The sequence below is a fragment of the Gadus morhua genome, chromosome 5, assembly GCF_902167405.1.
Source record: "Gadus morhua chromosome 5, gadMor3.0, whole genome shotgun sequence".
Lineage (NCBI taxonomy): Eukaryota > Metazoa > Chordata > Actinopteri > Gadiformes > Gadidae > Gadus > Gadus morhua.
Window position 1 is genome coordinate 19,811,806 of NC_044052.1, and position 27,811 is coordinate 19,839,616.

General features: G+C 50.6%; 2 protein-coding genes across 2 annotated transcripts in view; both read right to left on the minus strand.

Moving 5' to 3' along the window:
- Positions 1-480: 480 nt before the first annotated feature.
- On the minus strand, positions 481-21,887 carry map3k9 (mitogen-activated protein kinase kinase kinase 9). The gene is made up of 12 exons (XM_030356027.1): positions 21,174-21,887; positions 17,706-18,119; positions 13,318-13,498; positions 11,022-11,170; positions 9,816-9,991; positions 6,785-7,025; positions 6,096-6,218; positions 4,603-4,744; positions 3,725-3,837; positions 2,771-3,159; positions 1,500-1,881; positions 481-1,012 (listed from the first exon to the last, which is right to left on the minus strand). Exons 1-12 carry the CDS (start codon positions 21,604-21,606, stop codon positions 522-524), a joined length of 3,234 nt encoding a protein of 1,077 aa, XP_030211887.1. The 5' UTR covers positions 21,607-21,887; the 3' UTR covers positions 481-521.
- Positions 21,888-22,117: 230 nt separating this feature from the next.
- slc8a3 (solute carrier family 8 member 3) overlaps positions 22,118-27,811 on the minus strand; it is a gene marked incomplete in the record, with an annotated part of 34,453 nt that continues 28,759 nt past the window's right edge. The window contains 1 exon segment of the mRNA XM_030356028.1: positions 22,118-22,833.

Below are 27,811 nucleotides of genomic sequence, written 5' to 3' on the forward strand. Positions count from 1 at the left end.
CAGTCAGAATCAAGTGTGGCTGATTCACTCACACAAGCACCAGACGGGGGAGGTTACCCAGGTCACACTTTTGCTGGAACCCTCAATTCCAGATTCACATTTAAATAAAGGGGCACTGTGTTATATTTTGAATATCCTACCAAAGTACCCCGAAGAGTCCAGGATACATGTCTAGGGGATGGTCGACTGGTCTTTCACATGCTGAGGTAAAATGTTAAAGCTAAATGTGATGACTTTGGGAATGCCATCGAATTCCCTATCACTGACCAACCCAACCTGGAGTACCTCAGCAATCAGGAGAGTATCGGCATTCATTGGTGCTCATTCTGACGGACCGCTGTGGTCCCTTAAGCACCCCCCACCGGGCGCACGCCGACCGACAAAACAAACAGGACCCATAGTGGGAGAACCCTCAGGTCCTGACCATCCTACAAGTGGACTGGGGAGGGTCCGAACCTGGAAGGGGGCGGGGGGGGGGGGGGGCGGGGGGGGGGGTGGCTGTGCACAGAGCCCGGGTCCGGTTATGACCAGAACCCGTGCTTGTGGTGGTACGGGGAGGCCTTGGGGAAGCTGAGTTCAGGCCGGCACAGGGGAACCGTCCCGTCTCGGCACTGAACCTCGTCCAGCTGGTCTAGGAGGTTCCTGTTGATGATGTTTACCCGGCGCGGGGAGAAGGTCGTCGGCGTGGGCGCCGCTTCCATGGGCGTGGCCGGCACCGGCGCCGCCGCCGCCGCCGTGTCCCGGCCAAACTCAACAGTGGGCGGGGTCTCGGTGCTGGAGGAGTGGGCCGGGGACTCGCCGGCCGCCAGGCTCTGTCCGTTGGCCCTGGGCCTCTGCTCGGGCCAGAAGGCGTCACCGCGGGCCCGGGGGGAGGGCCGCGGCCGCGCCACAAAGTCCAGCGTCTTGGGGCGCTCCGGGGCGCAGCGTCTGCGGGGGGTCGGAGGGAACAGGAGGTTGGGGTTGGGGAGCCGGGGCACCTCAGGGCTGGGGTCCTTCAGGGGCCGGAACACGCCTGGTCGCCATTGGAGACAGAGAACAGAGCAGAGGTTAAAGGAGGACTGTATGCAAGACGGCGAACATGAGTTTGGCGCCATCTACAGGTTATCAATACTAAGTGCGGTACGCAGATAAAACTAAGTTTGGTTACTCATGGGCTGATCAGAACTCCTGCTATCAGAATATAATATAATATCTAGATAATATAATATATAATATCAGGGCCAAAAGCTGTGTGCCCCTGATGATATTAAGAACTAAACAACAGCGTTAGGTTATCCAACGTCTCTGGTACTTCCACAACAAGTAAAGACTCGTAGTGGCGGTTATCCCGGCCATGGTTGAGAATTAATCGGCGGAAAGAAACTTTGCTGTTCACAAGAGAGCCCACCCCTTCTCCATTACCCTTCAACACACTCGTGCGAGTATTTCAAACCTCACGCAATCAAACTTGCGCGAAGACGTCGCGCGGATATCGGCCCCCGCTTTCGGCGTGACCTTACCCGGGGCGTCCCAGGGGCCCCTCTCGGGCAGAGGCTGGAGGTTCTTCTTGATGGCGCCGTCGGACGGCGTGCGTCTCAGGCAGCGGACGGCGCTGGGGGCGGAGGGCAGGTGCGTGGGCGTCAGCGACTGCCGGGGGTTGCGCTTGAAGCTCTCCAGGTGGGTGTTGACCAGCGGGTTGAGGCGGGGCTGGAAGGCCGGCGGAGGGGGCGGGGCCTGGGCGCGGGCGCAGGCGGAGGCTTTGGCGGGGCGGCAGGCCAGCAGCTCCTCGCTGTCGGCGTGCAGCAGGGAGCGGGTGGAGTTGCAGTCGGAGACGGAGGACAGCGAGAGGAGGGTGAGGGAGGAGGGGAGGCCGGGCTGGGGGGGGGGAGGCACCGCCGCCACCTGGAGAACCACAGCAGGGATTAAGAGTCATAGGAGCAGGAACGCTACGTCTGAGCTCTCCCAGTCCAGGTCCAGGAGAGACACTAGAACCAACAGGCCCTAGGACCAACCGAGAGTAGGACCAACCAACACTAGAACCAACCAACAGGCCCTAGGACCAACCGAGAGTAGGACCAACTAACACTAGAGCCAACCGAGAGTAGGACCAACAGACACTAGAACGAACAGAGAGTAGGACCAACCAACACTAGAACCAACCAACAGACACTAGAGCCAACCGAGAGTAGGACCAACAGACACTAGAACCAACCGAGAGTAGGACCAACAGTCACTAGAACCAACAGAGAGTAGGACCAACCAACACTAGAACCAACAGACACTAGAACCAACAGACACTAGAACCAACCGAGAGTAGGACCAACAGACACTAGAACCAACAGACACTAGAACCAACCAACAGACACTAGAACCAACCGAGAGTAGGACCAACAGACACTAGAACCAACAGACACTAGAACCAACAGACACTAGAACCAACAGACACTAGAACCAACAGACACTAGAACCAACAGACACTAGAACCAACAGACACTAGAACCAACCGAGAGTAGGACCAACAGTCACTAGAACCAACCCAGAGTAGGACCAACCGACACTAGAACCAACAGACACTAGAACCAACAGGTCCAAGAGAGACACTAGATCCAACATGACGATCCAGGTATGATGATGTCAGTTGTTGAAGATAATATATAACGTACTACATACATAATGTATACAATACATGTATATTATGATGGATGTTACACGGCCCCTGTTGGTGTCGTTAATGTCACCACCACCCCCGCTACGCCGGTACCACGGACCCCCCCCCCCCCCCTCCGCTCACCACCGCCGCGGGGGTCTTCAGAGGGCTCTCCCGCCGGCTGGAGCTCTGCCGGTGCCCCCCGGCCCGGTGGAAGAAGCCGTCCCAGCGGGCGGGCTTGGCGGTCTCCTCGGGCGGGGCCAGGGCCAGCAGGTTGAAGCCCAGCCCCACGGCGGCCAGCAGCGCCCCGCAGCCCAGCAGGACCAGCTCCGGCCGCCGGCCCCGCCCCGGGCTCCTCTTCACGGGGGTGGTCTCCGTGGCCGGGGCCCCGGGGCCGCTGTCCCGGGGCCCCGCGTCCCCCTCGGCCCCGTGGCCCTGGAAGGGGAGGCAGAGGTAGGACTGGCCCGGGGAGGGGTCCCGGGACTGGCCCGGGGACTGGCTGGGCTCGCTGCTGAAGCAGCAGTCTTCGTTCTCTGGATGAAGAAGGATAATATATTTTTAGATATACAAGGATATATAAGGATAACTTTTTTTTAGATATATTTATTATATAACGTGAGAAACGCTCTCCTGTCAACTGATGATCTGTGCGGTTTGAAACAGCGGAGGACGTGTGTGTGTGTGTGTGTGTGTGTGTGTGTGTGTGTGTGTGTGTGTGTGTGTGTGTGTGTGTGTGTGTGTGTGTGTGTGTGTGTGTGTGTGTGTGTGTGTGTGTGTCCTCCTAACCCAGCTTTACCAGGCGGGTGTGTGTGTGCATTTGTGCGAGCGTGTGTGTGTCTGCGTGGGTGTGCTTCTCAACCAGCTCCACCAGGCTGGGCTATTTGTGTGTGTGAGCGTTTGTGTGTACATGTGTGCGTGTGTGTACGTGTACGTGTATGTGTGGGTCTGCGGGTGTATACGTGTGTGTGTGTGTGTGTGTGTGCGTGTCCTCCTCACCCAGTTCTACCAGGCTGGTGTGTGTGTGTGTGTGTGTGTGTACATGTACGTGTTTGCTTGTACGTTTTTGTGTGCGTCTGCGTATGTGTGTGTGCTCCCCACCCAGCTCCACCAGGCTGGGGACCCCGGGGACAGCAGGGCTGTGTCGGGGGGACCTCCGCAGGTTGGGGGCGCTGCAGGAGCGCTGCCTGCTGCACTCGTGGGCCGGCCGCACGCTGGGGAACGCAGAAGAAGAACGGGTCCCGCTAGCTGAATCAAGGAGCTGCATTGAGGCTCATTTAGCCACACACCTCAAACCGACACTATCGCTAAATCATCAACCAATCCCGATGATCATCGACACGAAATGAATATATAAAATATATTAAAAATATATATTAAAAATTAAAAATATATATTTAATATATAAAAAAATGCTGGTATGGGTAGCAGGGATGTGATTGCAAACTCTGAACCCTAACCTCTAACACCTAACCCCAAACTCTGAACCCTAACCCCTAACCCTAACCCCAAACTCTGAACCCTAACCCCTAAGACCTAACCCCAAACTCTGAACCCTAACCCCAAACTCTGAACCCTAACCCCTAACCCCAAACTCTGAACCCTAACCCCAAACTGAACCCTAACCCCAAACTCTGAACCCTAACCCCAAACTCTGAACCCTAACCCCAAGCTGAACCCTAACCCCAAACTCTGAACCTTAACCTCTAACACCTAACCCCAAACTCTGAACCCTAACCCCTAAGACTTAACCCCAAACTATGAACCTTAACCCCAAACTCTGAACCCTAACCCCTAACCCCAAGCAACCCTAACCCCAAACTGAACCCTAACCCCAAACTCTGAACCCTTACCGCTAACTATGAACCCCGAGCTCTGAATCCTAACACCTAACCCCAAACTGAACCCTAACCCCAAACTCTGAACCTTAACTTAACCTCTAACCCCATCCCCCTTCTCGGGGCCCTGATGAGTCTCACCTGGCATCAGCGCTGTGTTCCCGGTACGGTCCGGAGCCTCGCGTCCGGCCCGTGGTCCTGGAGCTCTTCCTCTCTCCCTCCTCTTCCTCCAGCATGAAGGCCGTGCCGCGTCCCCAGGCCACGCAGCCCTCCCCTGGGGTGACTGTCCACAGAAACACCCCAAGAACCACCCAGGAAACACCCGTTATTCAGCGAGGTCAAGCTAACCAGAATCATACTGTCGGATAAGAATAGCATCGCTAACATTATAACATCGTTTACTAGGAATAACATTGACATTATCACATTGTTCTCTAGGAATAACATTGCAAACATGACAACCTTGTCAGCATTCTAACATTGTTTTGCTGTAATGAACGTTGTTAACGTTATTATAACATTATATTTGGACCACGTTGAGCTGAATCATCGGAGGTTTCCCAACAAAAAGACAAAACTCATTCCATCCCTCTTTGACTAAGCTACAAACTAGTTGAGAGAATATATAATTCTGTGGGAGTTTCATGCTGCTAGTTCGGTTTTAATTCAATCGTTTTAACACTTGGGAGCCACACTGCATTCACTACTCTAACTCCTCAACACATATCTCTCCTTCGGTTCATTCAAGTGCTTTGAAGCGAGCGTAAAACAGAAATAGATTTCTCTCAATTGTCGTCTTATTTCACAGTCTCATGGTCACAGAGCATATTGCTCCGACCGTGAATGTGAGTGATAACATCGTGAGGAGGCCCACAAGTCATCCGTTCTCTGTGTAATAGGATCAATACACATTCCTCCCCGATCGATCGGTTTGGTTAATAACGTCCTCAACAGCGCAGATCTCCTTATAACTTGGTCCACAAACATGGGATTTATTCAAGACTATTTTCTGAAAGGGACATTAATACAAATGACCAACGTATACAAATGGTCTGCTGTAACAGACACACAGAAAGACTCTATATATAGAAAAATACTCAGAATCAATTTCATTTGATGCCTTTGGCTCATCACTCAAGGACCTAGAATATGGTAGCATTGGAAATTGTTCCTGTGTCTAATTCATTCACTACTAAATCCAAAAACTATCCTTAAAATATGAAAAGATTGTGTTTTTTAGTTTTGTACGAAACTAAACGTATTTCTTTGTTTTATGCTGCTCTCTTGGCCAGGTCTCTCTTGGAAAAGAGATTTAAAATCTCAACGAGACAAAAAATAAATACTTTCAGGCCATCACCATATATATTGACCTATTTTACAGAGCTACACATCCACAAATGCAGCACCTTTCTTTCATTCAGTAATGCAGCAATGAAAAAGGGGAACGATCAGTTGTCTGCGGCAGGCGGAGTCCTGTGTTGACCACGCCCAGAGGGAGGGAACACTCGCCGGACGCCTGTCCAATCATTTCATTCGGCCTGTCAGGCCTCCTGCAATGTCACCGTGTTCAAGGGGCCCGACTAATAAAGTTGACCCGACATCCGACCGAAGCGAGGGGAGTGGGCGGGGCTTACGCTGAATGGCGCGGAGGCGTGTCAGGAGAGGAGGGCTGCCCGGCGGGCTGGACCCGCTGCCCAGGACGCTGCGGCGCCGGTCGTGGCACGGAGACGCCTGCACCGTGATCTTATGCTGGAAGTCTGGGGGCGGGACGGACACACACCGACAGACAGACGGACAGCGGGCATGAGGACAGAGGGTTAAAGCACCATGAAGTACGATCAAATAAAACCATCTTTATTTCGAAACACTTGGAAAAAATGGCCCTTATTGTGACACTTATACATGACCCAAGCATAGTTTTATCGTCACTTTCATTTTAAAGGCGACATATTATGCCACCAGGTGTGCCCACACATCCAGGTGGACACGCCCACTTGTGCTGTCGGAAGAGAAAGACTTTCAAAACGGCTTCTAACGGCTAATCACACTCACACATGGTGGTATAATACGTCGCCTTTAAGGCATTTTCTTATCAGAAGCTTAGTTACCACTTCAAAAACATGCCATACGTGTGTGCGTTAACAGTAAGCGTAAGTGTGTACATTAAGTGCCAGGATGTACGACGTACAGTACGTTTATAAGAGAGGTGTGGGTGGCTAAGGGTGGAGGCTACGTAGACCGTGGGTGTAAACCAACACCTGAACAGACGCACCGCGACCTGACCCGGAGGGGGGGTGGGGGGTACCTGAGGGGGGCGAGGTACCTGAGGGGAGGCTGATGCGGTTGCCGTCCTTCAGCTTGAGGCGGCTGCGGCGGAACTTGCCCTGGCGGCTCTCCACGCGAGGCTTCTCCTGGTACAGCTGGTGGATGATGATGTTCAGCTCCCGCTCCAGGATGTGGATCTCCCTCTCCGCCAGCTCCTGCTCGCGCCTCTTCAGCTCCTCCTCCTGGCACTTCTGCTGCAACGCCGCGCGGCTCAGCTCCTCCTCCCACGACCGCAGCTCCTGGGGAGGGGAGAGGCGGGGAGGAGTGATAGCGTTAGCTTTAGCATTAGCTTTAGCTTTAGCGAATCGGCAGAAGACGAGGGTGTAAGGTAGAATTACCTTTGAAATTAGCTTAAGGTTCAGCATTAGCGCATTGCTACAAGTCCTGGGTGTATGTACAAGGTAGGGGATGTAGGTTAGCATCAACAAAGAGGGTCATATTTAGGTTGTAGGATAGCATTAGCCCACGAGGACATGATAGAGGCGTACGTTGGCATTAGCCTTTGCAAAAAAAGGACATGGAAGCGGCATATGCTAGCATTAGCAAAAAGAGGTATAATAGCATTAGCTATCATTAGGAACGAGGTGGGTGCATGTAGGGTGTGTGTATGGACCGCCAAACTACAAAAGGTCCCTGTTTCTCATTTCATCTTAGCATATGGTAGCGTTAGTATCGGCAACATAGTACCGGACATAATAGCATTAGCGAAATTTTCAAGCCTTTCATGATACTAAACATCGGCTGAGCGACTAAAACCAAATCTGAACGGGGTGTGCTACAGTGTTAGCGACACAAAAACTTGCGTCGCACTGTTAGAATCTGGTGATGTGAAATGACAGGTCGGCCCGCCTTCGCCCATCGTTGGATACCGTACATAAACAAACAAGCCCTCTGAGCGGCATTGGGCTGCCTGGAGGCTCTCCCTTTCAGATCGCACAGTACCATCTAATTGATTCCCTCGGTTTACAGCGGCATTGTCACGGCGGCAAGACGGTAATTAAACCGACACAGGAGAAGAATTAAAAGCGCGATTAAAAAGCCACACTGAAGAGATAATCCATGGCTCTCAGGGAACCCGGGGAGGAACAAAGACACGGATACCCGGGGTTCGTTAGCGTAGCGTAGCGCACGTGCACATTTGCATTCTGTCCTTTAGCAGAGGCCTTAATACCAACTAAGTGACTTACAAGAGAGGCCGGGCCATCAAAGAACACAATCAAATCCCAATCATTCTCGTGAAATGTGTAGGAACATAGGGATACTAGCTTGAGTGCCAAATTCCAATCTTAATTTTGAAACCCAAAACTCTTTATTCCTCATTGTAATTGTGGTTGTAAGGGGAGTAGGTGGTGTTAGATATGCAGTGTGTGTTGGAGGAGGTGGTGGTTGGAAGGTGGGGGTGGAGGAGGTGGTGTTGGAGGAGGGCGGTGCTCGACCGGTCGGGAGGTGGTGGTGAATCAATGGACACCAAAAATAAACTGCACTACCTGTGTTCCCCAATTGGTGGTGCTGTTCCTTAGGGTTTAACTGCATCACTGGGTTCCCCTTTAAGGGGCCCACACACCGCCAAGGGATCGACCGATATATCGGTCGGCCGATATTCGCGTTTTTTACGTGTATCGGTCGATACGCGGCCGATTTTCGCCGATATTTTTTTCGCCAATTTTTTTTTTTTTTTTTACTTGTTCTACCTCACCTGTTTTTACTACTTGTTAAATATAGTTTTTTATATTGAAGGTCAATAAATGTTCCTTTTTTTTAATTGAGACTTGTAACATTTGTTATCAGTGTAATTTTTATGATTGAGGGAGCAAAAAAAAAATATATATATATTATCGGCTCTAAATATCGGTATCGGCGTATCGGCGTATCGGCTAAGGCTGATGAAAAAATATCGGTATCGTATCGGCCCTAAAAAATCTGTATCGGTCGATCCCTAAGACTCAAGCCAACGGCCAACTGCCTTTATCCGACCACTCCGTTGCCTCTCGTCTAACCCATTCTGCAGAAAAGTTGCATTGTAACACACCGCAAAGACTACTGCCGACTACACAATACTGTGTACGTTCTGTGCTTGCGCGAGATGCAATAAGGCTCCTTCCCATCAGGTGGCGCTAGTCTGATGGCGCTAGTCCGCCCCTCCCACACACGGCGCTGATTCGCCGATTGGTTGTGTGCTAGCAGCACACAGAGTATCCAATCCAAAAGCTTCCAACACAGCTGAACACACCGAACAGATTTGTTCCTCGGGCTAAATGCCGAATCATACCTCCGGATCAGGACGAAATTCGTCTGTCCGTACCAAACGTTGTCTCCGGGACTACCCTTCATACCTCCGTCCGGTTTCAGCGTTGTTATGGATGCTACACAATACATCCTCTAGAGGGCAGTGAAACAAATTACCGGGATCGACAATCGCAAACATGGCATCTGTAGAGGAGATGATTTTTGCTTTGTGTCATCCAAAATTACACAAAATTTCATAAAAAAGGCGCAAAATGTGTAGGCCTACACGGCGGTGGCATGTGACACCCCTCACCAACCCGCAGATTCTCACCTCAAAAACATTTTGAAAAACACAATCTTTTCAAAATGTTTTAAATGAACAGTTACAACTCATTGTCAAAGCAGGTGAACAATAAAATAAAAAGGTCAGGTATTTAGTATGATATAAGTATAAAACGTTAAATACAATATATAAATGCATATCAGAGATTATACTATTACTCTCTCTATTTTCGCGAATGGTTGGACTTCTGACTCTATACTGCCGCCTCGATTTCCGTTGGTATTGCTCCGTGTCTCCCGGAGCACTCCGGATTCGTAAGCTCAGAGGCGACGGACCCACTGACGGACAAAACGACCTCCGCGACCGGACGAAAGGGTTCCTATCCGTATTTACCGTAAGGTGTCAATGGGCCTTAACTCGTCAGAGTATCCCCAAACATTTCAGATGGCCAACCGTTGGGCCAGTGTGTTCCACGCTTTGAACGGACCGCCCGCACCACATCGAGCCAACGCATCCCTACCTTCTCCTTGGTCCTGAGCTGGTCGAACATCTCCTGGATCTCCACCTTCCAGTCGTCCTGCAGCGAGTGGAACGAGGCCGCCAGCATCTCGAAGAACCCCGACTCCTCGATGGCGGTGAGCTGGTCCAGGATGCAGCAGAAGGTGGGACGGGAGTGGGGGTCCGCACTCCAACACTCTGCGGCGAGAAGGAGAACAAAAACAAACTATAAAAAAAACAAAATGATGGCCGTTCGACTCGGGCCGCAGACGAGGACATGCTAATCATTTACATTTACATTCAGCGAGGTTAGCAGACGCTTTAATCCAAAACGATTTACAATCAAGTACATTTGTCAGGATAAAGAGAAACCACAATATATCGCTGTCGGTACATTGAGGAAGTTCATAGAACCAAGGGGAAAGCACTAACATTCACTAGTTTAACCACTTCCCCGTTTATAAGAAAGCTAGCTAGGTAAAGATGCTACACGATGCTAGGTACTATCTTTAGGTGCCAGGACGGTTTGGTTTTGTTTCTTTATGTTTTTTCCTGTACAAAACTTCTGCTTTATAATCGTATTGTGAAGAAATCCTGGCCTGCAACATCAGCTCTGTTTCCATGGAGAAACCAGACTTATTTCAAAGATTGTATGTGTGTGGGAGCCCCAGAGACCCAAAACAACACCCCAAATCCCAGGAAAAGTGTTGTTTTCATAATATGTCCCCTTTAAAGTCGGACCGTTGACATCATGGTTATGATTTAGAGAAATCACGGACCACTGCGTGGCACAGTTTGGCCACGCATCGCGGTGTCCCCACCGGACAGCATACAATCAGGAACTAATCATCTGCACCTGTGCTTAGGTTGTGATGCCTGTTTATTCTCTCTGCTCCCCCCACCCCCTGCCATATCTTCACAAATGTTTGTAGTGTTGTATTTTGCCAGAACGAGGTTCTTAGCTGTGACTATTACAGATTTCTCACCTTCGTCTGATCACGGGGGAGTATTTTTGTACTGCGCCTGTACTTACTTCGGAAAATAAGTTATTTTGTTTTACAAACGCATCGCTGCCTGCTGCCTCCTCTTTCACACCGCATGTGGAGTCACACCTTCAGACCGTAACGCCGTCGGCGTCAATGGTCCAACTCTTCCAGGATTATTTCACGGACACTGGTGTTGCTGTCGCAGAACTCCATTTCCCACAACCCCCTAGTGTTCCTCTTACCCTCCATGAGGCGTGCGAAGGGCTCGGGGCAGGTGGAGGGGACGGGCAGCGCCAGTTTGTTCATGGCCACGCCGTACGCCACGGCCAGGGTGTCGATGCCCCGGAACGGGACCTCGCCCGTCAGCAGCTCCCACAACAACACGCCGTAACTACGCGGACGGAGAGAGAGACTGTTACCCGGGGTTACAGGCCGCTACCCGGGGTTACGGACAGTTACCAGGGGTTACAGAACGTCACCAGGGGTTAACGGAAAAACACTGAGATACAGACTGTTACCCGGGGCCAACGGAAAGTACCAAAAGACAGGCCGTTAAGTGGTGCAGGAAGTTACAAAATGTTACTATTGTCATTAATATGTTTCAAAAGTAAACTTTTTAACAAATAACGAGAGTTTTATGATTAACATTTATGAAAGCCAAGCTGATTGGCTCGGTCATCAAACTTGAAATGACAGACTGAATTAGTGAAGCTGTGAAAGTCAACGGCAAGCGTGATGGAAGAAAAGTAGAGTAAATTAAGTTTAATAAGAGAAGGTCATGATGAAGATTTGAATGAGGAAATACTGCAGAGAGGATTGACAGACAGAGAGAAAAAGAGAGGACAGACAGAGAGATGATAGACAGACAGATAGAGAGAGGACAGACAGATAGAGAGAGGCCAGAGAGGAGACAGCGAGAGAGAGAGAGACCTCTTCTGAACTCAGTGTGGTCAGTTCACCTGAACAAACAGCAACCGGGCCAAACCGACATAACAACCGGCTACGGTTAAATATATCTGCACTCCAGTCAGACACACAAATACACGGTGGAGGGTTGATTCAAGCGTCCATGTACACCTCATCCTCTCACGTCAGGCCTCTCCATTGAAACCCTGATGCTAGTTTCCTACCGGAGCTCACGAAAACTCAACAAAACTGTGAAATCCACGCAGGGCCAGTCTGAACGCTGAATCTAATGCGGGCCCATCGAGGCAGAGCACGTCATGGCCGAGGTCATTCTCTAGTCCGTAACCAACCATGAAATCCCTTTTAAGACTCTGTTGAGTCCCTCCCTGTTTTACTGGAGAATCAAACGGTTGCCAGCTGTTTTGCCGAGGAATACTTGTAACCGTGTGAGGGTGACATGACGCCATCTCCCCTCAACAAGACTAATCTGTCACCTCCCCTCAACTCTCCTCACCTCACCCTATCCCTCCCTCCCTCCCCCCCTCCCCCACCATCCCTACTCAGAGTGCAGGGTTTCCTCATCCTCCCTACTTCCTTCACTTTGGGCGATATCGTTGTCTTTGCCATTGCGGACGTGCTTTATAGCATCACTTTCTGGGCAAGCAAGGCATCTTGTATTTGAACAGTCGCGATGCTTCCCCTTAATCTTGTTGTTCTCAGAAGAGGTGTGATTATTTGTTGAATTCATGTGCGAAACACAGCTCTGCACTCGAGTACATTTGTGACTAAATACAAAAGCAAAATACTATCCAATATTATAAATCACCATCAGCCACCCCCGATTTAATGAATGAGATTTCATCTAATGGTACAGTAGGTGGGTGGGTGTGTTTCGTCCATGATTCCATAACAAAAACAAGTAATTCTGTGTGACTTTGATCCGACTTTCTGCTGAACATTTGTGCTTTGCAGAGATCTGTGGCTCCCTGGCTGAACTGCTGAGTGTGTGTGTTTGTACTTCATACTCTTCAATGCAGAGCCTCAGACTTGCAGAGGTGCGCTACAGGGGGCCAAACACAGACAGAACCCAGCGGGGGTCCTTGGTTGGATCACGCACGGTGGTTATTAATGGAACTCTTCGAGGTCACTTCTTGGCTGAACGAGCTCTTTACATTTACAATCAGGGCATTTAGCAGACCCTCTTATCCAAAACGACTTATAAAGAGTACATTTGCCAGAAGAAAGTGAAACAATATCTCGCCGTCAGTACAGTAAGGATGTTCATAGAACCAAGTGCCAAGCACTAACTATTGTTAGGTTAACCAGTTCCCCATCTAAAACAAAGACAGCTAGGATAAGGCGCTACTCAATGCTAAATCCTAAGGGCCAAGTCCAGCCCGACAACAACAACCACAACAACCAACACAACCACCACAACAACCACAACAACCACAACAACCACCACAACAAACACAACAACCACCACAACAACCACCACAACCACCACAACAACCACAACAACCACCACAACCACCACCACAACAACCACCACAACAACCACAACAACAACAAAATGGCGGCCTTGGGGTGGGGTCGTTTTTTGTTTTGCTTGCTAGCGCCCGCCGCGCCCACCTCCAGACGTCGCTGCCCTTGGAGAAGGTGGAGGAGCGGATGACCTCCGGCGCCATCCAGGCGTAGGTACCCGCGGCGCTCATCTTGGTGGTGCGGTGCCACTCGCGCGCCAGCCCGAAGTCCGTGATCTTCAGCGTCTTGTTGCCCAGGTTCTCCATCTCCACGCGTTCCAGGATCAGGACTGGTGGGTGGAGGGGCGGGGCGGGGGGGGGCGGGGGGGGGGGGGGGGGGAAGGGGGGAGTGGTTGGAGTTGGTGGTTGGAGGGGGTGGTGGAGGAAGTGGTGGTGGAGGTGGTGGTGGAGGTTGGGATGCAGGGGGTGGAGGAGGTGGTGGAGTTGGTGGTGGTGGTGGTCAGCCGGTTAGGAGGTGGTGGTGAAGATGCAGGGGGTGGTGGAGTAGGTGGTGGTGGTGGAGGAGGGGGTGGAGGTGGTGGTGGAGGAGGGGGGTGGAGGCGGTAGTGGAGGCGCCGGGGTGGTGGTGGTGGTGGTGGAGGAGGGGGGGGTGGAGGTGGTGGTGGTGAATGTGAACGATAGCAGGAGCATTACAAATAGAAATGTAAACCAGGAGCATTCGGATCAGACCACGAACCAAACAAAGACAACCACAAGAAATACGGAGATGTGGGGCAGAGGGGGATGACAGGGGAAAGAGAGAGAGAGAGAGAGAGAGAGAGAGAGAGAGAGAGAGAGAGAGAGAGAGAGAGAGAGAGAGAGAGAGAGAGAGAGAGAGAGAGAGAGAGAGAGAGAGACAGAGACAGAGACAGAGACAGAGACAGAGAGAGAGAGAGAGAGAGAGAGAGAAATTATGAACAAGCCAATTCGGGTAAAACAGTGATTTATAACTTGATCTACAAGTCTCCCCTTACTACATACTTACTCATTTAGCAGTCGCTTTCAAGCGAGATACATGTCATTAAAGAGCAAGTAGGGGTTAGGTTTCTCCCTCACCGCGCTACGCTTTCATCAGGATTTGACCCCAGAACCTTCCCGCTGGGAACCAGCCTGTCCTAAGGCCCAACCGTTAGTGTTTCTCTGCAGGCTAACCTGTTAGCATGCTAACCTGCTAGCATGCTAGCCCTGCCAGCATCCTGACGCACCACAGACAAGTGTTTCCCCCCCCCGCGCTACCACCGCCTCCCCCGTTTGGCAGCCCTACGCCAAGCCATCTGCTGGAGCCCTGCCCCGCAGAGAGAGGGGGAGGGAGAGATGGCGGGAGGAGGGGAGAGAGGGTGAGTCAGAGGGAGCGGGGGAGGGAGGGAGAGGGAGGGGAAGAAGGGGGAGGGAGAGGCCCGAGGGAGAGGGAGAGGAAGGGGGAGAAGGGAGAGGGAGAGGGATAGTCAGATGGAGAGGGAAGGAGAGGAAGAGGGAGGAAGAGGGAGAGAGAGGGGGGGAGGGGGAGGGAGGGGGAGAGGGAGAGAGAGGGACAGGGAGAGGGAAAGGGAGGCAGAGAGGGAAAGGGAGAGTGAGATGGAGAGGGAGGGAGAAGGAGTGGGAGGGGGAGGGAGGGAGAGGCAGAGGGAGGGGGAGGGAGGGAGAAGGAGAGGGAGGGGGAGGGAGGGAGAGGGAGAGGGAGGGAGAAGGAGTGGGAGGGGGAGGGAGGGAGGAGGAGTGGGAGGGGGAGGAAGGGAGCGGCAGAGGGTGTGTCCGGGAGTGGTGGTTAACATCAAAGCCCCCGGCAGCGTCTGTGAACGCAGCTCTGACGTCCGTTTTCTCTATAATCCCCCAAAATGTGGTTCAAGCTGATCCTACAAATACTTCCTGGGTCACCGCCAGAGGGCTGCGGGGGAGGGTGGGGGAGGAGTAGGGGGGGGGGGGGGGGAGTCTGTCCTCCCATGGGGCCACTCAAAGCACCAAATGGGTGTTCCTGTGATGTAAAACAGGCGAACATATGAACAGGCTACACGTTCTGCCATATGCGGTGCTGGGGATGATTGGACCAGGCAGTGTTAAGAACACCAGCCAAGCGGCAAACCATCGCTAATTGATTAATTGCCGGGCTTTGCTGGTTGGTTAATTGGACCACGAATGGAACGAGAAGGAACAAAGGGCATTAGCGGTGGGGTGTCAGAACCAATCGGTGGATGAATCAATCAAACCCCTTTGATTGTGAGGGCTCGGAGGTGAATGGTCTCCTTTACAAGTGTTTAATGCCTCACAAACACTGATAATCAACCAACAAACAAAGCAAAACACTCCTATGAGCCAAATATATGGCTCATAGGAAACTGTTCACCCTTGATTTTAATCTGTCCACCTCCATGTTTAGTACGATAACATTTAATACTGTGCAATTACTCTGAAGAAAGAGACTTGAGGACGATGTCTTTCTAATCAAATGCCTTTAACTTACAACTCACAACGGTGTCATTGAGTGATGAGAGATTTATACCCATCATATTCATCTCTCTCTCTCTCTCTCTCTCTCTCTCTCTCTCTCTCTCTCTCTCTCTCTCTCTCTCTCTCTCTCTCCTCTCTCTCTCCTCTCTCTCTCTCTCTCTCTCTCTCTCTCTCTCTCTCTCTCTCTCTCTCTCTCTCCCTTTCTCCCTCTCTCCCTCTCTCTCTCTCTCTCTCTCCCTCCTCGCATATAACGGTTCTAAATTAGTAGGAGGATGAGGTTGGCCTGACAGGCATGTTTGAACCTCAGCCATCCCATTGTGCGCGAGTCTTTAAAGAGAGAGATTTAATTGAATTAATTTACATTTATTTAAGATGTAATCACATGGTAATTTAACCACCAGGTCACAGGGATGGTGTCACATCACAAGGGGGGGGGGTCACTGGTCAGATTGAATATGGATGAAGTTATTCACGCTCAGGGGCCGATTCCTCGCTCTCTCATGCGACAGCGTCAATACACAGGGACCAATCAGGGGGAGTTTGGGCGTCATGTGATTGGCTCAGGAATTAGAGCGGGTTGGCTGATAACCGGAAGGTTGCTAGTTCGATCCCCGGCTCCTCCTAGCTGAGTGTCGAGGTGTCCCTGAGCGAGACGCCTCACCCTGACTGCTCCAGACGAGCAGGCTGTCGCCTTCCAGGGTTGATATCGCCGTCGGTGTGTGAAAGTGTACATGAATGAATGTGTGCATGAATGGCTGAATGTTAGGCAGTGTTGTAAAAAGTCTTTGAGTGGCCACTAAATAGAAAAGCGCTGTATAAATGCAGTCCATTAACAATTTATCTACCCTGGGTCTGTGTAAGACGCCTCCTAACACCGACACTAACATGCCCTATGGGTTTGAGGTGTTCCCCTTCGGAGCAACAAGGTGGACCAACTTAGCACTTCTCGCCAGCCAATGGCACTCTCCTTCCCCCCTGTAACCACAGAGGCCTGGGCCAATGGGAGCCCAGGGGCGGGTTATGTTGGTTGAGGCGTCCAATCGGAATGCTGGGAGGGGAAATCCCTGTTTAATAGGCTTGTGGTTTAAAGGAGCGGTCAGTATTTTTCCCAGCATGCCCCTGAAACCTGACGCGGGAGAGAGAGAGGCTCTCGTTACCCTGAGACGGTGAATTTCTGGTGCAATCAGAATCGGACACTTGGGTTTCCAAACTGCAGCATGTGCAGAGCAGGAAGTGTCTGCAAACAGACACAGCGTGGTGGAGGCTGGGACTGTTTAAGAGCTTTTGGTTTAAGCCCATGTGACGAGCATGCCCTTACAGACGGGGTCGTTCCCCGTTCAGACTGTGGTTCGCTGTGGATTGAGCTCAGAGCACTCTCTACGTACCCTGCCACCCACTCCTTTCTTCAGAGCTACATTTACAGTTAAACAAGAACTTATTTCATTCGGAGAGAGCAGGTGAATCCCTTGAGTTGATTGAAAGTGTGGTCACTTCAAACAAACGTGATATTTGTGCAGAGTGACCCCTGACGAACTTCCGGGTACAGATTGAACCCTCAACTCACAGTGGAAACCAATCACACACCTGCCCTCTGAGACGACAGCGCTGGGGTCAAACATCTGGGAGGGGGAGGGAAGAGGCTTAGAAGGAGGAGGAGGAGGAGGAGGAGGTGGAGAGGGAGAGGAGGAAGAGGAGGAGGGGAAAGAGGAGGAGCAGGAGGAGGTGGAGGAAGAGGAGGAGGAGGGAAAAGAGGGGGAGGAGGAGACGCTAGAGGAGCAGGAGGCAGAGGAGGAGGAAGAGGGGGAGGAGGAAGAAGAGCTAGAGGAGCAGGCGGAGGAGCAGGAGGAAGAGGAGGAGGAGGAAGAGGAGGAGGTGGAGCAGATGGAGGAGGAAGAGGGGGAGGAGGAAGAAGAGCTAGAGGAACAGGAGGAGGAGGAGGAAGGTTGAGGAGGAGCTAGAGGAGCAGGGGGAGGAGGAGGAGGAAGAGGAGGAGGAGGAAGGAGAGGAGGAGCTAGAGGAGCTAGAGGAGCTAGAGGAGGAGGAGGCTCTTACTGTTGCTGGACTTGAGGTCCCGGTGTATGATGGGCACGATGGCCTGGCTGTGGAGGTACAGCATGCCGCGGGCGATCTGCACGGCCCAGTCCACCAGTGTGCACGGCGGGATGCGCTTCCCGGACAGCGCGCGGTTCAGGGCGCCGCCGCGGGCGAACTCCATCACCAGGCAGAGGTGGGGCTCCTGCAGGCACACCCCCAGCAGGCCCATGATGTTGGGGTGCTCCAGCATGGCGAAGAGCTTGGCCTCCTGCCGCACGCTCTCCAGCGTCTGGCCGGGGTCCTCGTCCGGGTCCCGGCGGGCCGCCTTCACCGCCACCTCCTCGCCGCGCCACACAGCCCGGTACACCTTCCCGAAGCCCCCCACCCCGATGATCTCCTCCAGGGCCAGCTCCGAGAAGGGGATCTCCAGCACTGGGGGAGGAGGAGGGAGGGGGAGAGAGAGAGAGAGAGAGAGAGAGAGAGAGAGAGAGAGAGAGAGAGAGAGAGAGAGAGAGAGAGAGAGAGAGAGAGAGAGAGAGAGAGAGAGAGAGAGAGGAGGGGAAAATAGGACGATGACAATGAGGAATGAGGAGGAAGGAGAAAGGAGAGCACAGCTGGTGTTAACGTGGGGAACTTGAACGCATCACGTCATGATGGTTAATGGGCTGCAGTGATGGAGCACTCTCCTAGCTCGCTTTGCAATATACACCACACCGGCACACACACACACACAGTCTGTACTTTACTTTCTCCCTCGCTCACATCAACACACACACACACGCACACACTGTACGCCGCACAAACATACACACACAGACTCTATAATTTCACTTTCTAACTCTCACTCTCATGTCCACGCACACGCACACACACACACACAGGAACTTGCACGAAAACACACACACACACACACACACACACACACACACACACACACACACACACACACACACACACACACACACACACACACACACACACACACACACACACACACACACACACACACACACACACACAGGTCATTAAGGAGCAGGTGGAGGTTATTTAAGCTCCAGGAAGCCTGCAGGTTAGGGGTAAACCCCTACTGTCCTGTAGCCGTATATCATCAAGAATCAAACCGGCGACCCTCCTGTTCGACTTGTTGTGATGCTGCGGGCATCAACGACATAAACAGGATGATGTTGACAATGCCCCTCATTGGTTCACTGAGAACATGTTGAGTGGACGGGCTGGTGAAGGGGTCCACCTCGACACTGCATAGCCATTAGCCACCATCCCCCTTCTGGCCACCATCGTACACTGTATTGTGTTGTGTTGTGTTGTATTGTATTGTATTATAGAACTTAACTGTGTAGCAACTGCAGTAGCTGCTATCATGGCTGTAACACGGGGGAATTGGTTAGCCTAGCGATTGTTGTACTTGCACTTGGTTCTATGAACATCCTTTCTGTACCGACAGCGATATATTGATGCACATCTTGTGACAAATGTACTTATTGTAAGTCACTTTGGATAAAAGCGTCTGCTAAATGCCCTAAATGTAAATGTAATTGTAAGGGGTCTCCCGGAGTCTTTTACCCAAAGCAACTTATAACCATATCCTGCACACGTTCACACACTGACGGCGGAGTCAACCACGCAGGGCGACAGCCAGCTCCAGTCACCAGTCAGCTGGCTCTACCTCCTGAGCCTCACGCCGCCCTCGAGACACTGCGCGCTGGAGCGCCTGGGCACCAAGAGGTTTGGAGGTTTATGGTCCTAGCTACTGGGAGCTACTGGGAGCTCTGGTGTGATCCGCTGGGATTTAGAACCAGAGGAAGACCTTCCCTAGGAACCTGGCTCCGACCACGGAGAAAGAATATTTATATATATAATTAAGCTTGAATTGAATGCTTCACTCAGATAAGCGTGTCTATATATATAATATATTAAGCATCATATATTATATATTATATATTAAGCTGGCAGTGAAGGCTCTCCTCAGATATGGGTGTCTAAAGTATAAAGTTAATAAGTTAATAAAGTTTAAAGTTCTGGGTTTAAATCTCTGGGATTTCCTGTGCATGACCTCTCCCCATGTCTCTGAAGACTGACAAGTTCTGGTGGAATGTCATGTTAATGTGATCGAAGTGCTGTCTGTGATGTGTGTAGTGTAATACGACTGTGTGCGTGATGTGTGTGTAATGTAATACAGTTTTCTGTGATGTGTGTTGCGTAATACAGTTGTGTGTGTGTGTTGTGTAATACAATTGTCTGTGATGTTTGTGTGTGTGTTGTGTAATACAGTTGTCGATTTGTGCAATACAGTTGATGATTCGTGTCGTGTAATACAGTTGACTGGGATGTGTGAGTGTGTGTGTGCGCGCGCGCGTGCGTGCGTGCGTGCGTGCGTGTGTGTGTGTGTGTGTTGTGTTATACAGTTGTCACTGATGTTTGCAATGATGGGTGTTTCACTGTAACACACTGTTTTGTGTGTATGTTGCGTCTAGTGTAGTGTGTGTCTGCGATGCAGTGTTTTGTCATGTAGTATACAGACCGAAATTAATATTTCAGGTGTGGGTGAAAGTAGGCCAGTCGTCCCAGAGATTAAAAAAATATATAATATATCAGACAAAGACAGCGGGGGTCTTTCTGAACCTCCTTTCATGTCTAAGCGACTCTGCAATCGCATCGCTTTACATAACGTCGTGGTCTGAATTGAGAACCGTTTGGTTTTAGGTTAGCGGTCAGACGCAGAGCTCACGAGCTGCAGGGAACACATTGGGGATCAGTTCTTATGTGCAGGCTTTAAAAATACGGTCAGTCCTACGTTGAGACTTGACATGGACGATATTTAATTATCAGAAAAGGGAAGATGAAGAGGTCATTTGGCCTGTGCCGTCGTCTGCAATGCAATGTGCAGTGTGCAGTATACAGTATACAGTGAAGTGAGTCGCACGGCTTGTGGACTTGATTTGACGTGAAGGAGCGACTGTGTTTCCCTTCTCTTTAAATTAGGCCCAAGTATGAACACGAGCATCAGTGAAAAATGACATGCACGTGATCACCCTCACATAGGCCTACACAACAATGAGGACATCGTGTTGCCGGTATGACCGGCTCAAATCACCGGAGGGCGGTGTTTGTGTTATCGGTCTGTGGCTGACCGTGACGTGCAGCCTGGGAGAGGCGGGGGTAGCGATGGAGCGCGCGTTTGATGATGATGTGTGGTGCTGATGAGAGGCAGGCCCTCCGTGGCCGCGGATTGGTAGGCCAACACAAAAGTGAGCGAGCGAACGTCCACCGTGACACTGCAGTCTTATAACGGCTCTGTGGCCCTGAGGACGCGGAGCCTGCTAGGGTTTTGCGGATATTAATGCTAGAACATTCGCGTGTATTGCCTATGGTATGGCGCGACACACACACACACACACACACACACACACACACACACACACACACACACACACACACACACACACACAGTGAAAATGAATTACTCACAATGGAGCGGAGGCGCCGAGTAATCGCAGTACTGCTGCTCCGACGTGTCGCGGATCTTCTCCGAGATGTGGCTGCCGATGCTGACATAGTTACTGGGGAAGATGCCCACGCGGTCCGCTATCATGCCGGTCCACCAGCCTTCGTCCCCGGACACCAGCGAGTCCTTGGACAGGACCTCCACCAGGTCGCCCCTATGCAGGCTGAGTTCGTCCTCCGCGCCCGCCTCGTAGTCAAACACCGCCGTCCAGTAGCCACCAGGCGCGGCTTGCGCCTCGAGCGCCGAGGCGCTGCCGCTGCCATGGCCGCTGCCGCTGCGGTTCTCCGGCGTTGGCCAGCGGAACACACCGGAGCCCGCGTCGGTCGACGAGGCGGGGGTGAGCGGCGGCTTCGGACTCAGGCTATTGTTGTCCAAAGCAGGTTTGAAGACATCCATTGAAACGATCCATAGGGGCGACCTGGATCACCGCGTCAGGCGCGTCCACCTGACTCTGGGAGCGAGGGTTGCGGCAGCAGCGCCCTGCATGAGAACAACACACTGCGCCTCTCTGCCGCTACGCCGCCGTGCGTCCAGTACGGTGGCTTCCGGACGCGACGGTTTTCATCGTTTACTTTTCCGCGGTTCAAACGACACAAAACACAATTCTCGCATTTTAGCATTTGTTATGCACGGTTCAGCTTCCATTCATCGCTGCGACTCCCTAAGTCCAATTCTAAGCCAATTGTGCCAAGATGTGGATCCTCCCCTCGTTGCGGATTGGTGCATTGGACGATCAGTCACCCAGTAGGCCCCGCCCTCACCTAGGCGTCCAAATCTGATCGCCCTTTTCACTCAATTAGTTGCTGTACAACTCGGTATGTATAGGTTCATATAAAGGTGTATACATCACGTTATCTATAGGTTTATCTACACCTTCCACTCAGACACAAAAACAGCAAACTATGCCTTCAAATTTAAATATTGTATTTTATTTCCCCCCCAATGACAAAATAACACAAAGCAGTCAACATAAAAAGTATTCCCATGCATAATTCATGAAAATAAAATGACATGAATGAATATAAATTATTTAGGAAATATTCATAACGTAACAAACAATCAAATAAACACACCTGTTGATATGACAAGATTGGGTGTTGGTGAAAATAAATAAAGGTGCACGAGTACTTTAAAACGTGTACGTTCGTGTGTGCCTATGCACGCGTGAGTAGGAGGGAGAGAGAGAGAGAGAGAGAGAGGGGGGGGGAGAGAGAGAGAGAGATGCAGAGAGAGAGTGGCACAGGGAGAGAGAGCTAGATATGCAGAGGGAGGGAGAGAGAGAGAGATTCAGAGGGTAGGAGAGACATACTCATTGTTAAATCCATCACTAAAAAAAACCCCATACACAGTAACCCGAAACAAACCAAACTATATATGCTCAGAAACATGTTGTCCTGAAATAGACCTGTCATCGGAACCAGAGGGTTCCCATAATGAGCACATTGTAAAGGAATATCGTGAAAAAGGTTTGAGCATATTTCAGCCCAAACCGTTTTTTTTTGTTCACCTCCATATGGGTTATCGAATCTGTGATGGTCTGATGTGGATTTATTTCAGCCGAGATGTTTTGGGGATGTGGACAGCGGGGAAAGAAGATGCAGGCTTGGCCTCTCCGGTCAATATCTGTGGATGTGTGATTATCAAATGAAAATGGGCTTAGCTATAGCGTAGCCGCTTATACCTTTAGATGCACCAAATAAAGACTTCCATAGCCTAGTGAGCGGACAAGGAGAGAGAGAGAGAGAGAGAGAGAGAGAGAGAGAGAGAGAGAGAGAGAGAGAGAGAGAGAGAGAGAGAGAGAGAGAGAGAGAGAGAGAGAGAGAGAGAGAGAGAGAGGATAATAATGAACCAACCAGTGACACAAGGCTTTGGTCCACATGGATGGCCACATGTTTATGATGCAGAACGATCAAATTTAGTAAAAGAATAAAACAATACTCAACAGCCCCCTGTTTTCAGCACTCAGCTCCTCCCATTCTTTGATTCCTCGCACCGGAGGGAGGGTGAACCCGGTTAAGGGTGAATCCCCCTTGACGGGTTCAGGGCTTTCTCACAACATCAGCTCAAAGTTAAGTTTAAACAAAGCTTTCATCTCCTCCTGGTGTCTAACGACTACTACGACAACAACAACAGGTTTGACCGGTGACCGTTTCAAAACCATTAGGCCCTTGAATGAAAAAGTAGTGCCTTGAAGTGAACCGAGTGTTATGGATAATAATCAGTTATACTTTAATTATGTAGAAAATAAAATCTTTCTTAAGACATGTTGTGATAAGGACTGATACCAGATGTTGGACTGACTTCAGATGTTGGAATAACTCCAGATGTTGAACTGACTACAGATGTGGGACTGACTCATCTGGACTGACTCCAGATGTTGGACTGACTCCAGATGTGGAACTGACTCTTCTGGACTGACTCCAGAAGTTGAACTGACTCCAGATGTGGGACTGACTCCAGATTTGGAATCCAGATGTTGAACTGACTCATCTGGACTGACACCAGATGTGGGATTGACTCAAGATGCGGGACTGACTCCAGATGTTGGCCTGACTCCAGATGTTGGACTGACTCATCTGGACTGACTCCAGATGTTGGACTGACTCCAGATGTGTCACTGACTCATCTGGACAGACTCCAGGTGTTGAAATGACTCCAGATGTGGGACTGACTCCAGATGTTGGACTGACTCATCTGGACTGACTCCAGATGTTGGACTGACTCCAGATGTGTCACTGACTCATCTGGACTGACTCCAGATGTTGGAATGACTCCAGATGTGGGACTGACTCCAGATGTTGGACTGACTCCAGATGTGGGAGTGACTCCAGATGTGGGACCACACCTGGAGGTCATCCGCCATGGCGGATGAAAAACGATAAACTCAACTAAAGGAACAAAAACCGGTCTGGAAGATACAATAATTAAATACGACTCCAATATTCTACCGGATGATGAAACAATAAAATAAAGGCCTCTCCTGTCCCCATCAAAACTCATCCATTTCCCCGCAAAATCGCTAAGAAAAAAAAACGAAATAACAGAAACTCCAACTGTTATTATTGATACAAATATTTTGAATATTATTATTGTTGGTGTGATAGCGACACGCCCACTTCCCTCCATTATGAAAATAAAAGCGTGATAATAATAATTCCTCAAATATTTTTAAAAACGTCAGTGGCTCAGATGACACGTGATGACATGCTTTCAGCTCGGCTCCGTGTTGACGTAAAAACATACGTAAGAGCTATGTATAGATTCGTCGTTTGGCGTCGTCTCTAGCGGCGTGAACAGATTCACGCAATTGCTCAGCCAGAAAAGTAAAGCTGAGGATAATCTATTTGGAGTAAGGCTGCTAATGAAAGAAAGACCGAGGACGGGACGACCGCTGCGAGTCAAGAGAGACATCAACGTCCCCTGGTGGAAACAGGACGTCTCTGTGAGTCAAGGGTGACATCACCGCCCCCTAGTGGAAACACGAAGTATTTGCGAGTCAAGGGTGACATCCCCGCCCCCTAGTGGAAACACAACGTCACGGTGGCAAAACTGTTGGTGGATCGGTCGGAAATAAACAGGATATTATAATGTAACTTCTCTTTTGGACACGTTTAACAGGTGTATTTCTTCCCATTAAAAACAAAGCACCAGTCTTGGATGAAACAGCGGTCAATATCACAATACCGTCAAACTTAAAAAACGTCAGCTACCCCGTCACACTGTGCAGTTGATTTTTGTCCTTCCGAAATGTTTCACATACATTATTTGCCAGAAGGGACACTTGCACTGCTCTTTTTTTTCACAATTGCTATTGATATTTAAGTAGAAACCTCTTTTGGAAAAGCATCTTAAAAACGGTCATCAAGCCCTCCCCTCCCCCCACCCCCCTACCCTTATTGAAATATGAATTAGTTAAATAGCTAAATAAAATCACAGCCCCAAACACAGGGGAGTGCAACAGCGGCCTCAGAAACTTCCGTTGCAGTAACCGCTGTTCTCCTGTAGGGGGTATTGTCGCTGCAGTTTAATTCTAGAATTTTGGTTGCTCATAAACGTTTCCCTTCAAGTCAAATGTTTAAGCGGACTGACTGAACACCAAGTCAGCCCACGGCTGCAATGGACTTGCTATGTTAAGATCTTTTGTCCTTATATTTATATATATATCTATATCTATATATCTATATCTATATCTATCTAAATAGATATATATATAGATATATATCTCTTGTCAGGCACTCTGTTTAGTCCATAGCGATCACTTCAGTGTTGGCCTTTTCGTAACATATACAAGTAGAAGTCTCCATAAATAGAACTATACAGCAAAGTGCATGAAGGGACCGTAGAAAAATACCTCTGTTAAGTTATCTGTGGGAGGGGTTTACTGATTCAAAAGGTAGGAGGATCCAGTGAGAACAACGGGTCATTAAATCAAACACACCCAGGTAAGATACACAAGTCTCAGAAACGTGAAGACATTGTTTCATTAATACACCACACCAAACCCAAAACCATCCCCCGCAACACACACACGCACACACATAGCCTCACACGTACACACACCCCCCACACACGCACGCACGCACGCATGCACACACACACACACACACACACATACACACGCACACACACGCACCATGAGCCACAGCGATTCTCTGCTATGAGCAGAAGGTGATCACATTTCAACAAATATTCAAAATATACAGAAAATATGGAAATCTATTATATATAGACACGCATATAGTAGAGAAGTAATGTCCGGGGCAGTTTTATCCGATGTTCTGTGTTCTCCCGTTCAGCCCGTGCGACTAGTCATGTCTGCCTGTTGTGATGTCACTACAGCTCCGCCCCCTTTTGCTCGCATTCTGAGAACTCAGCAGCAGGGCTCCTTATATTAAACTATGCAGATAAAAAATAAAAAATATGACACCGTTTGACTGTTCCCCCCCGCGCTACACTTGCATTCCTCCACGATATAATCTTCAGAAAATCCACAAAGGTCCAAAAAAAGAGTCCTTTGATTCCTATGTTTTGTGTTTTTCTCTTTTGTTTTTCAGTCCTTCTTTTTTCACACATTTCTATCCCCAAAATACTTTATGTTTCTGTTTTTATTATTTTTTCTAAAAAACAAGTTGTTCTCGTTGTGACGTTGAGAAAAATATAGGCCTTTGAGGGACCGCTCTCTCTCTCTGTGGGTTTAGGACCAGTGGTGCTAGCCCCAGAGCAGGGCTAGCTGAAGGGGAAGGTTAGCTTCAGTGAACAGCTAGCTCCAGTGAAGGGTTAGCATCAGGGGAGGGATAGCTTTAGAGAAAGGTCAGTTTCAGTGAACAGCTAGCTCTAAGGAACAGTTAGCATCAGTGGGGGGCTAGCTGGAGGGGAAGGTTAGCTTCAGTGAACAGCTAGCTCCGGTGGAGGGTTAGCATCAGGGGAGGGCTAGCTGGAGGGGAAGGTCAGCTTGAGTGAACAGCTAGCTCTAGGGAAGGGTTAGCATCAATGGAGGGCTAGCTGAGGGGAACGATAGCTTCAGTGGAGGGCTAGCTGGAGGGGAAGGTTAGCTTCAGTGAAAAACTAGCTCCAGTGGAGGGTTAGCATCAGGGAAGGGCTAGCTGGAGGGGATGGTTAGCATCAGTGGAGGGCTATTTGGAGGGGAAGGTTAGCATTAGAGCAGGGCTAGCTGGAGAGGAAGGTTAGCTTCACTGAACAGCTAGCTCTAGGGAAGGGTTAACATCAGTGGGAAGAGCTGGCTGAGGGGAAGGTTGGCATCAGAGGAGGTCTAGCTTGAGGGGAAGGTTAGCTTCAGTGAACAGCTAGCTCCAGTGAAGGGTTAGCATCAGTGGAGGGCTAGCTTGAGGGGAAGGTTAGCTTGAGGAGAGGTCTAGCCCCCAGTGGCGGGGTGAATGTAGGAATAGCTCCAGTGGAGGAGTAACTCCAGTGATGGTTAGCCCCAGTGAACCACTAGCCCATGGGTAGGTTAAGCTCCGATGATGGTTAGCTTGAGGGGAAGGTCAACTCCTTCGGACTAACTCGAATGGAGGAGTCGCTCAAGAGGATGGTAAGCTTCGGTGGACTAGGTTGAGGAGGAGGTTAGGCCCGGCCGAGTGGTTAGCCCGTAGGTAGGGTTAGCATCGGTAGAGGGTTAGCCGCTGTGGGGGGTTGGCCTGGAGAAGGGTTCAACCCAGTGGAACAGCCCCACCACAACCGGGACGTACTGGACACTTGTTCCCCAGCTGGAAGCACACATACCGGGCCTGGGGGGGTCTCTCCGTACACCCCCCTCCTTGGACAGGCTCCTTGGCAGCAGTGACAGGCCACACACACACAGAACCCCCCCCCGCGAAGGTGAGAAGAGAGAGAGAGAGGGGGGAGGGGGGGGGGGGGGGGGGGGGGGGGAGAGAGAGGGAGAGAGAGGGAGGGGAGTGGGGGAAAGAGAGGGAGATAGAGAGAGCGATAGTTTGGGTCGGAGGGTTGCCAGAGAGAGGGGTTTCGTTGGAACACCCCCCTGTTTGTTTACGTCTCTCTGTTCAGTCTGTCCGTTACGTCGTAGGCGCCCTCCCCCCCCCCACTCCCGCCAAGACCCCCCCCCCCCCCCCCCCCCCCCCCCCCC

What these genes read in the sequence shown, in the direction of transcription:
- map3k9 (XM_030356027.1), bottom strand. Translation starts at nt 21,606, where the DNA reads ATGGATGTCTTCAAACCTGCTTTGGACAACAATAGCCTGAGTCCGAAG. An exon ending in AAGGGCAGCGACGTCTGGAG is followed by an intron (nt 11,171 to 13,317) that starts GTGGGCGCGGCG and finishes CCGTCCGCGTAG; the next exon opens with TTACGGCGTGTTGTTGTGGG. An exon ending in GAACACAGCGCTGATGCCAG is followed by an intron (nt 3,838 to 4,602) that starts GTGAGACTCATC and finishes TGCGTTCCCCAG; the next exon opens with CGTGCGGCCGGCCCACGAGT.